Genomic DNA, 14,878 nt, shown 5'->3' with positions numbered 1-14,878 from the left:
GTTGGCATGGTGTAGCTAGATGGTTGCTTTAGCATGGCAATGCAGTTGCTCATTGGTCGCTCACATTCCCAAGATAAAAAACACTACTGTATAATATTCTGGTTCAAGACATGGCTTGTGTCCTTCGTTCAATGTTCTGCGTGTCTAAACCCCCCTCCCCAACAATAGGGATGCTTGCCTCAGCAAACACATCTAACCCAGCTTCTCAAGCCTGCTGATATAACCTGTTCCAAACAAAGCAACAGGGCATAAATTACAGCAGCGCTCAGACGAAAGATCAATTTCTATTATATTTGTGCGTCATCTTCTCATAGGCCAGCTTCACTTTCACTCTCTTTTCATCCCCTCAATCCGTTCCCTCAAAGTCTTCAGGACCACACGTGAGAGCTATATATCAAGCCGTGACCATGAGGGCGTTGAGTGGATTTGTTGACAGTCTCGCTTTGATTGCAGAACATTGACTCTGGGCCCTTACCCATCTAAACCACACTACCGCGTCCAACGTGATTTACTAGCCTGCAGCAAGGACAAATCGTAAGTCAAACTACTAAATTGCTCAAGCCTTCGGGCTCTGTTTTAATGACTTTTTATTTAGTCAATAAAGTCGCCAACACGTCCCCGAAGGCCCCGTATAACCAGAGTCTGACTTGCTTGTGAAATATTGGCAGGTAGGTTCTCAGTGGGTCGGCTCGGGTTTGCGGATGAGGATATGAATATAAAACCAAATTTGCTGCTTATTTTAGTGAACAAGCCCTGGCAGGGTCCTACAGATGGAGAAAAGAATGGTGGGAGCTGGAACAGGTTACCTTCTGTTTGAGCTGGAGAACGCTTATCTTCATCTGATGAAAGTCCTCACATGTGGCCGAACATGTTCCTTCCTTCATGACGTTGTCGGACTTTTCAAACAGGGACGCTGCAAAGACACAAAAGATGTGTGGATGTGAAAATCTGTCTCTCAAACCAGTTCCGAGGTTTAAATCACCACATGGTAAACCAGAAGTGTGCTAGCTGGTGCCATTCCTGTCAAATGTCTGCTGAGTTCCATCACAATCTCTTTGAGACTCCCTACAGTTTAGTTTGACTTGTAACAGATAACCTCCTCTGAACCACACGTTATAATCAGCGTTCCGGAATTCCCAGAATTCTTGTTTAGGACATCTGGATTGTGGCAAGCCGGAGCGTCCTGAAAGATCGTCTTGTTTTGCGCTCACGCTGACCCGAAAGAGAGGAAACAGCGCACAGGAAACAGACAGACTGACACGCTCCACGAGAAAGGCTAAGAGATGGAGATGGATGTGAGGGGGTGATGGATGCTAATGCTAACCGCTAGCTGGTGTCCAAAGTCATTAACCGTGATGGGTCACTGGACTTCCTGGAGGGAGACAGGAAGCAATGTCTTATAAATGTGTCAAAGCAGAAGAGGATGCGGATTGGATTTTTTATACACAAAGAGCTTAAGAACTAAGCCATGTTTGACATTGATCAGGGCTGAATGTCTTTACACGTCTTTCCACAAATTAACTCTTCTGAAGAGAACACAATTTCATGATTACTTAAGTTAAATATACGTCACATTTCCTCAAAGTGGCACCTGATTTACGCAACAAAATCCATCATAATATTTATATCTATATTTATCTTTTATTATAACTAAAGTTAATTCAGGACCCAACAAATTTAACTAAGCAGACTCCGTATGACTCAATTTGTTTCTCTATTGCCACCTCTGTTTGAATCAGAACATTGCATTTTACATAAAATGATGTCAAACGCACATTTCTATCAAATCGTCCCTGACAGATCAACCAATTATTATCAAAAGCTTACCTTTGCGAATGGGACTAAAGTAACACGGATGTTTTATATATTTGTTACAAAATGTTTAATTTTCACCAAAAACGTTTGCAACTTTAACTTCTACATCCTTCTACTTCACATCGGTTTCGCACCATCTAAGTCTGTCTCTGCATGGAGACCACAAATGCTCTATGGACAGCGAGTTTTGACAATGCATTTGGCAGATTCATGACCTCGACCATTTCATAATTCTTTCTACACCTGTGTGACAGAGAGATAGTTGTGAACGTTCAGGCCCAGACAGGAAAATAATATCTCTGGTTCTTAGCGCTCTATTTCAAACCACAGCGGTTCGCCTTTCTGTGCTCCATTGCTTTTGTTTGTCGGAAAAGCATCGGGTGAATCAAAGCAGAACTGTGAGGTCTGGATCAGCAGCTAACGGGAAAAAGCTTTTATAATGGCAGAGATTCCCAGGTGTTTAGAGAATCTGAACAGAAGATGCCTTGATGTTTCTCAAACTAGGATTTTCCAGATTTTTTTCTCCATCCAGGAATTTTCTACGGCCCCCCTGGGTATACGAAACAAATCCCTGAGGATCTGTGGAAAATTCCTGAATTTTTGTTTTTCCTCGTGGAAAAAACATGGCAAGCGATGTATAAAAACGCAACCGGACTTCCCACTAATTCAGAGGCCTATGTTCCCCAAAGTCTACTTTCCATTCATTTCTTCACTGGCAGTTTCGAGAGCTACAGTATCAAACTGGATAGTAACAAAAGAAAGAGTCAAATAAAATGTTATTTCTTTTATTTGAAATAAAAAACTAATGGAAAAGTTCAGGACAGAATTTAAAGACAACTTGGTGTAACTTACATGCGCTTGACTTGATATTTGAAAGAGAAATGATTTATTAAAAATAAAGATAAAATCACACTGAAGTCAGACTTCATTAACAGGATCCTACGGTAGATCAGAAACCCTGATCTACAGTAGACAAGATGAAATACTAACAATCATCCAGAGAGCAGAAGAGAGACAGGCGACATACAGTATCCACTCACCTCTCTCGCCCCTGGTGCATGACTTCCCATCATCCTCCAGGTAAAAGCCTCGCTGGCATTCGCAGCGGTAGCTGCCGGGTGTGTTCACGCAGATGTGCGAGCACACAGTCTCGTTATAGTTGGCACATTCATCAATGTCTGACAGAGAGAGGAGAGTGAGAAAGTGTGAGAGACGGAAAGTTGGCAAAGAGCATGGACGTAATATTTGCTCCTCGGGCGGTATGGAGCGCTTCTGTGAGATCAGCCAGAGAAACACAATTTGACTCCCGTCACATCCACTTTTAACACTTCAGCAGTTTGACGTCTGGGAGGTCAGAATCTTTAAGAAACACTCTTTCTGATGGTAGAGATGTTGCGAAATCAAACACAGATATTTAAAAACAACCTTTAGATGGCACTTATGTTTCCATTTATTTGATAACATCTTTATAAAAATAAACGTATTCAACCCGTTTGGGATAAAATCATTTTAATTATATTCAATTTATTTATAATATCTCTATAAAAGTATATATTTTTTCATCCCTTTTGGGAACATTTTTTTTTATTTTAATCTTAAGTATCTTTTATTGTGATTTAAAACATTCTCTTTTAAAAATCTTTCATTCATTTTATATCTTTTTTCTGTGTATCATTTTGTGTATTAAATCTGTCACAAACTTGTATTGCCTTAGTTTTGCAACAATATACAATACAATGCATTAATTTTGTATATAAATACAATGTAAACTGTACAAAATATTCTAGTAGAAACAATAACTGTAATATCTTTAAGATAGAAAATTAAGAACACCCTTGTGAATTTTGTGAGGAGAATGACATCATGAATTAACATTCAAATGTAATTTCTGAACATGTTAACTAAGAGCAACGTCTTACCCAGGCAGTATGGTTTTTCGCGGTTTCTATGTCGTTCCCTGTCATAACGGTAACCGGGATAACAAGTGCACACCACACGACCGAAATGATCCGTACACTGTTGCTCGCAAGGAGCCCCGGCACACACGTCGTAGTCTGCATACACACACAACAGAGTGAAAGCAAATCAAAAAGTGTAAAACAAAAACCACAGGATTATTGATAAATGATAACACACATTTAATCAATAATCTCTACAGATCTCTCAATCAGTCTCTCCATTCCTCCTGTGATCAAATGTATAATTGCAAACATCTTTTCCCTCAACATTCTATCATAACGCTGAAAAAAGACAGCAGTCTGGGAAACAAACATTGCAATATCCAGCCCAAGAATGTCTCCCATCTTATTCCCCAATTTCTCCCGAAAGAGCCAAACAATCCCCGGCACAGCATGAACATCGAGAAATATGTATCCGTTGTCGAGCGGTTCTTTAGAAGCGGTTATGCGTTTCTCATCAGTGGAGAGGGAGCAGGTGAGGACGCCACAGAACAAAAACAGCATGGAAACAAAATAAAAAAACAACTCTTCGACTGTCTCTCACAGGACTATTCCAGAAAACACTACACCCTCTGAATGTGGCAGAACCAGGCTGGGTGACCTCCAGAACATAAACCTTATAATTGCCGTCTTTATTTGACGGTTACGAGTAAAAACTTGTTAGTGGTTTGAACTCTAGTATATAACTTTATTCATAAGCTTATAATAATAACAAGCAAACCTTTTCCCACTATAAAAACACAGACAGGGTAATCAAGCAATCCTTACTTGTGAGAAAACGCTGCCAAGCTTTTTAAGGTGTTCGGGAAAAGTTAAAACAACATTGAAAAGGCACGATGTGAGCCTTTCCAAACGGAATGATTCTGTTTAAAACGCTAATGGTAGACAAGGGAAACCATGTCCAGAAATATCAGGGAAAGTTAAACCCAGAGGAGTCCCAGACTGAGAGAGTGGGAGAGAAAGAGAGAGAAAAAGAAAGAGAGAGAGATCTTACCTTCTGGTATACACTGTCCCAGCACAAACTTAAAACCCTCACAGCACTTCTTTCTGAAAGACAAAAAAACACATTTTTATTGCAATTTCAAGGTCACTGCTATGTGGTCACAAATGTGTGTGGAGTAATTGACCATGGACAACAAAACCAGTCATAAGGGACAATTTTTCGAAATTTAGATTTCTGCATCATCAGAAAGCTGAATTTATAAGCTTTCTATTGACATATTTTTTTTGTTATGATAGGACAATATTTGGCCAAGATATGACTATTTAAACTGGAATCTGAGGGTGCAAAAAAGCGAAACATTGAGACAATCGCCTTAAAATGTCCCCGTGAACCGGAAGTTGCGATCGTTTTTACTTACGTATTCTGACACATTACCGAATGAAAAGGAATTTCAAAGGAGGAAATTAGTGGGCGTGGCCTGCGTTTTTCCCTGCAAATTGATTGGATGTGTAAAAACAGCCATTGCATTTTGAAATGTAACTGGCAGCAGACTAACAGTTGAAGGGGAGGAGTTAACAGATGCTCTGCCCAAGCAGACTAGTTTACGTAATTTCAGGGCGGATTCTGAAGATTATGAGGATACATGAATTAAAAAAAATGACCCACATTGATAAGGTATTTACAATAAATGCTGCGATATTTCATGAAAAAATAAGAATGGTCATTTTTTTTATTTCACTGGGACTTTAAAGTTGTCCATCAGAGGCACTATAGCAGGGTGCTGCTAATAAGAAACGCTTGTTTTAACGCTCTTTTTTGGCTTACCGCTGTAATGACGTTGTGAAGACTACATGAACCCGGAAGCTGAATATCTAAGCTTCACATAGATACCAAACTTGAGTGGGCAATTCTTAAAAAGTGGGCAGCTGCGAGTGAAGTTTGTAGGCGTGTTTCTGGGCATTTTTGTTAGCTATTTTGCTGCATAGGCTCCAAAAAAAGTAGTTTTCATATATTTACGATAAGAAATTTACTAAATATCTTCATGGAACATGATCTTTACTTTTGATCCTAATGATTTTTGGCATGAAAAAAAATCTATAATTTCGACCCATGTATTTTTGGCTATTACTATAAACGTCTTAAGTCTGGTTTTATGATCCAGGGTCACAAATGATGTTTGCATCTAAATTTAATACTTAAAGGTGTTTGGTCAGACCTCAAATCCTAACTCAGAGTAATAGTCATATTTATTAGAGTTGTTTTTTAAGCCAAGTATGAGTCTAAAGAAACACAGCATATGGTTGTAATACAGACATTATTAATATGTATAAGTGTCTCCTCTGTTTTGAATTGTCCTGACATTTAATCTGATATCCAGGTTCACAAAATGAAGAGCCAGAACAAAAAAAAGACCCATAAACCTTCTTCTAGACAGTGATGGACTGCTCACCTCCAAGGTAACACATTTAAAAAACAATAATACATCTGTGCCAAACCCTTCCTCTTGTCTGGTTGTCCATTGTGGAGCGGTTTTACTTTTGGCACCGCGAGGGAAGCCTCAACACAAATGACTCATTTCAACACTATGCTACAACGATTCCCGAATGTTTCCCAACAATACAAAGCAAACACAAAAAACCACAACCAGGGGGATAAGTAATGTAAAACAACATTTCCAAATGTATTACTCATCAATTCCAGGGATGTTTAGTCTGAGTGGCTCTGTTGGTCTAATCTGGATGCAACTTGATAAACAGAATTTAATGGGGTATTGTAAAGAATATTACCGTGATAAACCTTTAAATGCGTCATAGTACGAGCATTAAGCGAATAAAAAGCTAATATATTTGCAGACAAACACTTTCACAGCCAGAGACGAGGGCGAGATCAAGATAAGGCGATCTGAGTTGTGTTCATGGAGCTGGTCCGATTCACACAGGGAAGGCTTTACCGGTTGGTTTGATGTTTTCAGATGAAAAAATTGGGAAGCAAATCATTCACAAGTCTCACTCATACACACTCAAAACAAAAACACTATTCCCAATATCATAAGGCACAAAATAACAATAATAATAAGAACAGACTTCAACGACCATGCACTCACAGAGAATATGTTTTGCAATAAAGATTTCATTTACACAAATTACTGCTTATTAAAAACAATTATCAAGCACAATTTGCATTAAACTTAACAGACGGGAAAAACTTTCTTATTTGTTTTCAGAACAATCTGTGGCAGCTTTCAAGATTTGCCCTTTTTCCACATCCTGCTCGTTTTTTCTGCTGCATGTTGCCCAGAACTAATGACTGTCTATGGACCTCCATAAAAAACTCAGTTTTTTCCCACAACGTTAACAACAACCTGTAATATTCACACAACGGAGACCTCGACTCAAGGTGTTTTCTGCCCACTATATATTCCAAATAACCATTCCAAAAAAGGTTTATAGTGTGAACCGTTTTGACTTCATAAGATGCCAAAAGAACATTTTAAATGTCTTGTTATAATTCGGTAAAACCTTTTTTAAGTTCCATGGGTTAAATCTTGCTTCAGAAAGACCAGGAGGGTTTAAAAGCTAACAGAAGATACAGAGCAACTATTAAACAGGACATGTTATACTTTGTTTTATACTTTAAGGAGCGGTTTCCCGGACTGGGTTAGCCTCAGATTATCTTAAAGCGTAACTATTAAAATGTTATTAAAATGACTCATTTTCTAAAAATAAAAAAAATGTATACGCTTTATGAACACAAATGCTCGCCTTGCTCTGTTCTGCGATGCGCGTTCAAAACTTCACGTAATACGTAACTACATCATAAAAGGTCATGCTTGACGTAGGCGGAACTCGGTACTTTCGCCTTCGTCAAGCGTTGACATTTTTAACGTAATTGCATATTAAGTGAAGTCATGAACACGCATCACAGAGCAGAGCAGGAACGCACATCGTAGAGAAAATCAAGGCGAGCATTGTTTTTATAAAGCATATACATCTTTATATTTTTTAAAAATGACCCATCGTTTCGACCCTTATTCATTGTCTGGTATCGTATAAAGCCCCTGAAGCTGTACTTTTTAGGACACCGTTTGGAGTCCGTCGAAGTCCACTAAATGGAGAAAAATCCTGGAATGTTTTCATCAAAAACCTTAATTTCTTTTCGACTAAAGAAATAAATATATAAACATCTTGGATGACAACATGGGTGAGTAAATTATCATGAAAATGTATGTTGAAGTATTTTTTTTGTAAGGTATGTTTTTTCAAAACGACTTTAATACCCTAATTTAACCAAGGCCTAGTCCTGGTTTAAGATAATCCCTGTCCGGGAAACCTAAATCTTTAAATAAACCGAAAAATTCTGAACTAAAGATCCTGAAAAGATACTTGAGATCCTTCTTCTGACTCAGGCAAACTCTAATACTAACTGTGCAGCTCCACGCATGCACTATAACTCACATTTAATGTGAAAGATGGTGGATATCGGCAAAGAGGGAGAGAGTCCATAGGGAAGAAGGGTTGAGAAGTAAAAGAGGAGGGCCGAAGAGAACAGAAGACGCACAAATCTCTTGTTGTGGGAGGTGATGATGGTGATCTGAGCAGGAGGTGAATTTCACACTTCTATGCATGTTTGTAGTCATGTGCACACAGTGGCTTACAGTGTCAGATTCGCTCAAAATCAATTTGCAAACACAAATGTATACTGCACGTGCTACACGACAGCTGTAATTATACACAAATCTGTTTAATGTGTCGACTGTTTCTCAATGAGTGCGAATGGAGAGTTGTAAACACAAGTCACAAAAAATGCTGAGATTCAAAAGATGTTCGTTTTTCTGGTATGCTGACTGCAAAGTAATCCCGAACCCTTAAAAACTCAAATGCAATTTAACAAACAAGCAAAGCACCACAAAATTTAGATGAGGACACACACAGAGAGAACATTCAGAACTGACCCTGGACCCGTGTCTGCAGAGCTAAGCTTTCCAAAAATATTTTTAGGTCTTTGTTTATTGATTCTCCGAGCTGTTTACGTCCAGGTTTCCATCCATCTGGTGCCTTCAAATTGGTTACAGTTTGAGGGTCTGGCAATTCATTTACGATCTAAAATGTCATGATGATATATCGATGATGTCATCATATAGACAATATCTAATCAAATTAATATTGTACCGCTCACAGCTGGTTTCTTTAAATGTGAATTGTGTCCTTTCTGCATCAGCAGAAAAGCGAAAATCTGTTTGTTTAAACGTCCCGAAGGGGATGGACATAGCAACACTGGCTCAACCAACAACAGATGGAAAGAGCATCTAAAAGCAGTTTGGAAACAACCATTATTCATGCATTTTTGTTTGGTGGTGCAGAAACGGCATGCTTCACTTTTAAAAGTGCAAGATGGGAGTTGCAGTCGGTTGGACATGTGATCTCAACATGACTGCCTCCCAAATATTATTATTTCATAAAAAAATTATTTAAAAAAGAAATGCAAAGATGTTTCCTGCATCTTTATGATATATGCATAACCACATTGACCCTTTGGCTATTATTAATGTATTGGATGTTACAAAATATGTAGCATTATATAAATATTTAGTACCGTAGCTCTTGCGCAAGACATCTGGACTGCAGGAGAACATTTATAAGTCTGTGTTTAGAACATAATGGGATTTAGATACAGACAGAGGCAGAAACGTTCAAACATAAAATCAAATTACAATTTAAACATCACACGATCCAAAACTACGTAAATATACAAATCTTCACAAGGTTCTTATACTTTGCTTTGAGCGACCACAGATGTTCATTTGGACGCCATACACTACGACTACTTGGTGAGTATTTTTTATAACACATCGCTGGTAAAACACAAGAACAGAAAACCAAACACCTGACTGTGTGGCTAAACAATAAGCTGTATATGTAGACAGCCAAGAAACAAGAACATAAGGTCAATGACAGCAGCATTTAACAGAATAGCATATAATGATGTAAAACCCCTGAATCACTCCCTGTTTTAAAAGTGTTTATCAGTTGACAGGCCGATGGAGGCCAGACCTTGAAAAGACACTTCACTACTGTCTTCACAAATGCTCATAGACATACTGTATAGTTAAACGGGTTTTAAATTCTTACATAATGTTATCAATTTGTACAGGTTGTTGACAAAGGAAGCATACATGAGTCCTATGGTGTGACAGCAAACATAGAAAAAAACTGTTAATAAAACATATTTATATTTATAACATAGAAAGGCATTGTTAGTTTTTTTCTAAATTTTTGCTGTCACACCACAGGACTCAAGAATGGTTTCTTTGTCATCAACCTGTACAAATTCATAACATTATGTAAGAATTTGAAACTGCTTATTGAAGTGTTTAAATGTGTCCTAGATTACATTTCTAAAAGACAACGTTGTCATCTTTTACATGCTCAAAAATGTGCTACCGACATCACTGGGTTGTTGACCTGGTTACGTTCAGGTGAATTATATAGACAACACTCTTGTGGGCTATTTGTATAGCTGTCTTTATATCTGTCAATTTAAAGGAACAGTTACCCATAAATGCAAATTCTGTCATCATTTATGCACCCTCGAGTTGTTCCAAATCTGAATAAATGTCTTTGTTCTGATGAATACAGAGAAAGGTATTTGGAAGAATGCTTGTAACCAAACAGTTATTGGTCACCAATGACTACCATAGTTGGAGAAATTATTATATAAATGTCTTTGTTTTGTTGAACACAAGAAAATATTTTGAAAAATGTAGGAAAGCAAACAGCTCTGGGGCACTTTCGACTTCCATTGTCATTTTTCTTAATATGGACGTCAATGGTGGCCAAGAACTCTTTAGTAAGGCTACAATCATTTTTCCAAAAATTATAGAATTGTTATTTTTGGGTGAACTGTTCCTTTAAGTGGGAATCAAGGCTCTGTCAGGAGAACATGCATTGCACCTGTTTCGTAGAAAAGCAGCTGTATGATATTTGACAGAAAAAGTGCTTTGGTTTTTAGCACCTACCCAATTTGTCAATAAAATTAATTGGATAAAAAACCCACCCGTCTTGTAGCATAGTCAAAAATAGTAATAGTGATGCTTGCATTTGCAAATGAATACATCTAACCAAAATTAATAAAAAATTTGCATTCACCCTATTGAGAAGGACAAACAACAACATTTGTACAAACTTTGCATCATTCTTTATTTGCTTTCATGATAGCAAGAAGTGTAGCAACTAGAAATCTCGCAAAACCTATGTTTTAGTTTTATAGATTATTAAACTAGAACATGCTAATGAAAAAATAAAAAAACTTTGCAATAGCACACCACAGCGTCATTTACTGTTTAACATCCTCTCAGGGCCAGATCACAGAGATAAGATCAAATTGAAAAGTAGTGGGGCATTGCAGTGTGGTCCGATTATTCTGATACGGTGTGCATGTGTTAGGGGTCCAATCCAGATGTGAACACGACCTCAGGAGGCTTAAAACTGGATGAAAAGGATTAGTTCAGGTTGATTCACTCAGAAAGAACCAGATTTCTAACTAAATCCATGTTATATGAGAGGAAGAGAGTAAAAGAGAGGGAAGGAGGAAGAGAAAGGTTCAATATAATTTTTTCTGGTGATATCACAGGTGCAAAATACTCACAGGGGAAACAGAAAAGTTTACTTATTCTGCCAAGTCAGGTTGTCCTGAGACATGTTAGACAGCCCAAAACTGACCTGGGAATGTTTTGCTTCGATACACTAGTAGACGTAGAGACCTCTGCTAAACAAAAGACGCAAAGCACGGGAACTCAATGAATGAGCAGTGACATTCCAAGACTATTAGCAAACAAAACAGGTGCATTTACCACAAGTCTCATTTGGTTTTACACAGACACCCACATAGTTCTTTCTTCTTTAGAGCCATTAAGAACGTCAGATGTTATTAGCGGCTTCGGTAGCACCTGTGCTTTCCTAATGTTCTGTTTATTTGACTTCCAAGGCTGATGGAGATCTGGTTACCAGGAGAAAATCAGGTCTGGATTAGTGTGACCTCAACCCCACATGCTGGGCTCTTGGATCTCTAATTACCTTAAAAACAAACTGAGTAAAGGCCTGAAGTAAACACACACACAGACACTACAAAACACAGCGGTAATGACATTATACTGGACACACTGAGAAATATACCATGACATTTTGTGTTTATCAACAATATCTTCAATTCAAATTCAATTAAAGGTGCAAACTGGGACTTTTGTGAAAAAAATAGTTATTGAGGAAAATGTAAACGGGTCTCCTCACCTCATCACAATGGGGTATGTGCACACAGGGCGATGATGTTCTTCCACTAAAATCTCAGCCAGCTAAGCCACTTCTGCTCTCAATGATAATGATGTGTTTAGTAAGAAAACGTTAGAATTTCAGCAAACCGACAGCTCTACAGCTGAGAATTGCTGTGTAGCTCTGTGACCAAGTCTTGAGAAAGTACATCCTTTTTGGTTGTCGATGTATGACGTAGTGTTTAGATTATTTGATTTACGTTGTCGACCAGAATCCTACAAGCATCTTGAAGTGGTCGAGTGAAAAATCCTTTGAACGCTACGTGCGCAGGATGTATGAATGCATACATGTATTATAATGTTCTATTATACCATATATTCTGTAATACTATTTATTTCATAATTGTCCTGTTTTCTATTATTTATTTTATCCTTATTTCTCTATTATTTATTTCTTATGTCTCCACTATTTATTTCATAATTTTGCAGTTTTCTATGATTTCTTTTTTCCCTTTGTCTCTATTATTTCATTGTATGTCTTCACTATTTATTTACTTTCTTAATTCTTTTTTAATTCTCCACTACTTATTCTACAATGTGTTTTCTGTAAAACCCATGACAAGTGCTTCATAATTTTTTTTTTATTGAATCAGTTTAAACTTAGAACGTCTGGGAAACCTGGGAAAATATTTAAAATGAGGACCACTATCAAGCCACGCACAGCGGTAAAAGTCTTCAAACGCTCACAGCTGGAGATCACAGACTTGCAACACACCACCGAAAATTTATTTCATAATTAACATCCAGATTATTGGCCTGATGCCTGAGTCATTAGCAGCTGTACATGGAGTGCGGTCGAACTATAATATGAATTTATGGCGGGCATCTCTCTCCCCTCCTCATGAACAAAAAGCTCTACAGCTGGAACCTTTAAATTATACAGTCGTCCATTAGCATTTCATGATATATAATGAGTGGATAACTCAGCGGAGGCCTGATAGACGTGTGGTTGTTTGAAGTTTTAATATTACAAGAGTATTGATCTTATTAATGAAGAACCGCCGGTCTCATTCCTTTGTGAATCGTATGTGTGCTCTTGACATGGACCTGTGAAAACGGGTTCGATTTTGTGCTTGTGTGCCAAATGTGTGTGTGTGCTTGTGTGTATTCAGGGGGGGTCTGAATGTTTTGATGAAGCTTTGACGCAGAAGGCCACTTCACCTTCTCTGCTCTAATGCTTAGAGGAATCTTGATAATGTAGCACTGATCAAGCATCAGACACAAACACACATTAATACCCTCTGCACATTCCTCCACACTGGCCCCAGATGTGAGTCCTTGTTTTCCACATCTCCATCTCTCGCATGCGTACTGTAACACCACCCACGGCTCTTTTATGAGGGTGGGGAGTCTGTTTGTCCTGGTAGCCCACCGGACTGAAGTCCTCTGGTTCTCAATCGGGTATCAAGCATTCACTGGGGCTTCATTTAGCATTCGTTTAAAGGGCTGTAAATGTTAAATTTTGCTTAAGCGATGATAAATTCAGAAAGATTGTTGGGCCTTTTGTTAGAATTGGCACCATATAATCCACTTATATTCAACGCCTCTTTACGTTATATTATTCAGCAACTGCTGTAAATCAAATTCATTTGAAAGAGAGTTTGACAGTGCAGTTCAATTTAAAGTCAATTTTCATTGTCCTATAAAAACTAAAGATGCTAAATCTGTTTGGGTCGCTGTCACATTGCAGAATAAAATGAAAGCCATATGTCTTTGAGAGTTCCAACATGCATCAGTAGTGTGGGTTTAGGGCAGTACTGTAGTACTTAATGTCTGACAGCGGGTTTCAATAATTTAAAAAGGAATCACATAGCTATACTGCAGAAAAAAGAGTAATATTTTTATTAATAATATAAATATTTATGATATTCTTAAATTTAGTGGCTATATATCCTTTACAATAAAGATGCTACACAATGCAACACAAGAACCATTTTTGCCTGTAAGAACCTTAAAAGATGGGTTTCCATACTATTTCATGCATTCTGAAATCTTCACACTGTTAATCGTGCAGGCTTATCATGCTTAACATGGTCAACTTGTTAAAAAATAAGTTGGAGATATGCCGTAGTATGTCTGTGCTGGATACACTCCCCCAGCACTTCAACTTGTTTCGGAAAGTTTTTTATAGGTCTGGATCACTGTTTCGTAACAGGGATTTTATTCCTTTTATTGGCAATTATATTGGAAAAGCACGCCCACGTGTCATTCAGCGAGTGAAAGACCACGCCCACACCCTACAGTGAGAGAAAGAGCAGGCCCATCAATGCCGCTTCACTCGGCTGATGGAAGTTTAGATGCGTTTGTTTGGTCACTGCATGTTCGGTGATGAATGTTATATAAATGGTGGATATATTGCTGGATTTGGAGATCGTTTGAAACTGATAAATGGCGCAGTCCCAGCGCTAAAAGATGCCAGATATGAACTGCTAAGTCAAACTAAGTCATATGTCTGCGTTTTGTTGGAAATCGGCATAATGTAAACAACACGAAGGGATAATGCGATGATGTATTGTATGCTAGTGCTGTAGTTTAGTCTCCCCTGCCTAACTCCAAAATCTTTTCTTTTTCTGGAAATACCTACAAAGTATGCATTAGTACTGTATAGGTAGTCAAGATTATGAGATTTGCAGAAACTGAGTGTTACCCCATCTTTAACATCCAACGAACCAGTCTGTTTCACTTCCTTTGGTGCTTTGTAGAGGAAAAAGGTTCTTTAGGTTATGAAAAGGTAAGAAATGTTTTCTTCGTTTGAATGGTTTTGGAAACTTTTAAATTTACAAATTTTGGGAAAATGAACTACCAGAAGATGAACATATCTGTTCTATTGACACTAAT

The 14,878-nt window shown here is 38.0% G+C and overlaps 1 protein-coding gene across 1 annotated transcript in view; it reads right to left on the bottom strand.

The window, feature by feature from the left end:
- ccbe1 (collagen and calcium binding EGF domains 1) overlaps nt 1-14,878 on the bottom strand; it is a 41,605-nt gene that overhangs the window by 9,036 nt on the left and 17,691 nt on the right. The window contains exons 3-6 of the mRNA XM_056731844.1: nt 4,768-4,820; nt 3,735-3,869; nt 2,856-2,993; nt 807-913 (exon numbers count right to left, since the gene is read on the bottom strand). Coding sequence (XP_056587822.1) covers nt 807-913; nt 2,856-2,993; nt 3,735-3,869; nt 4,768-4,820 — 433 coding nt within the window. The remainder of the gene's footprint in view (nt 1-806; nt 914-2,855; nt 2,994-3,734; nt 3,870-4,767; nt 4,821-14,878) is intronic.

This window comes from Triplophysa dalaica, chromosome 19, assembly GCF_015846415.1.
Source record: "Triplophysa dalaica isolate WHDGS20190420 chromosome 19, ASM1584641v1, whole genome shotgun sequence".
NCBI classification, from domain to species: Eukaryota; Metazoa; Chordata; class Actinopteri; order Cypriniformes; family Nemacheilidae; genus Triplophysa; species Triplophysa dalaica.
The sequence above is the reverse complement of the archived record's forward strand: the minus strand, read 5'-3'. Positions and strand labels throughout refer to the sequence as shown.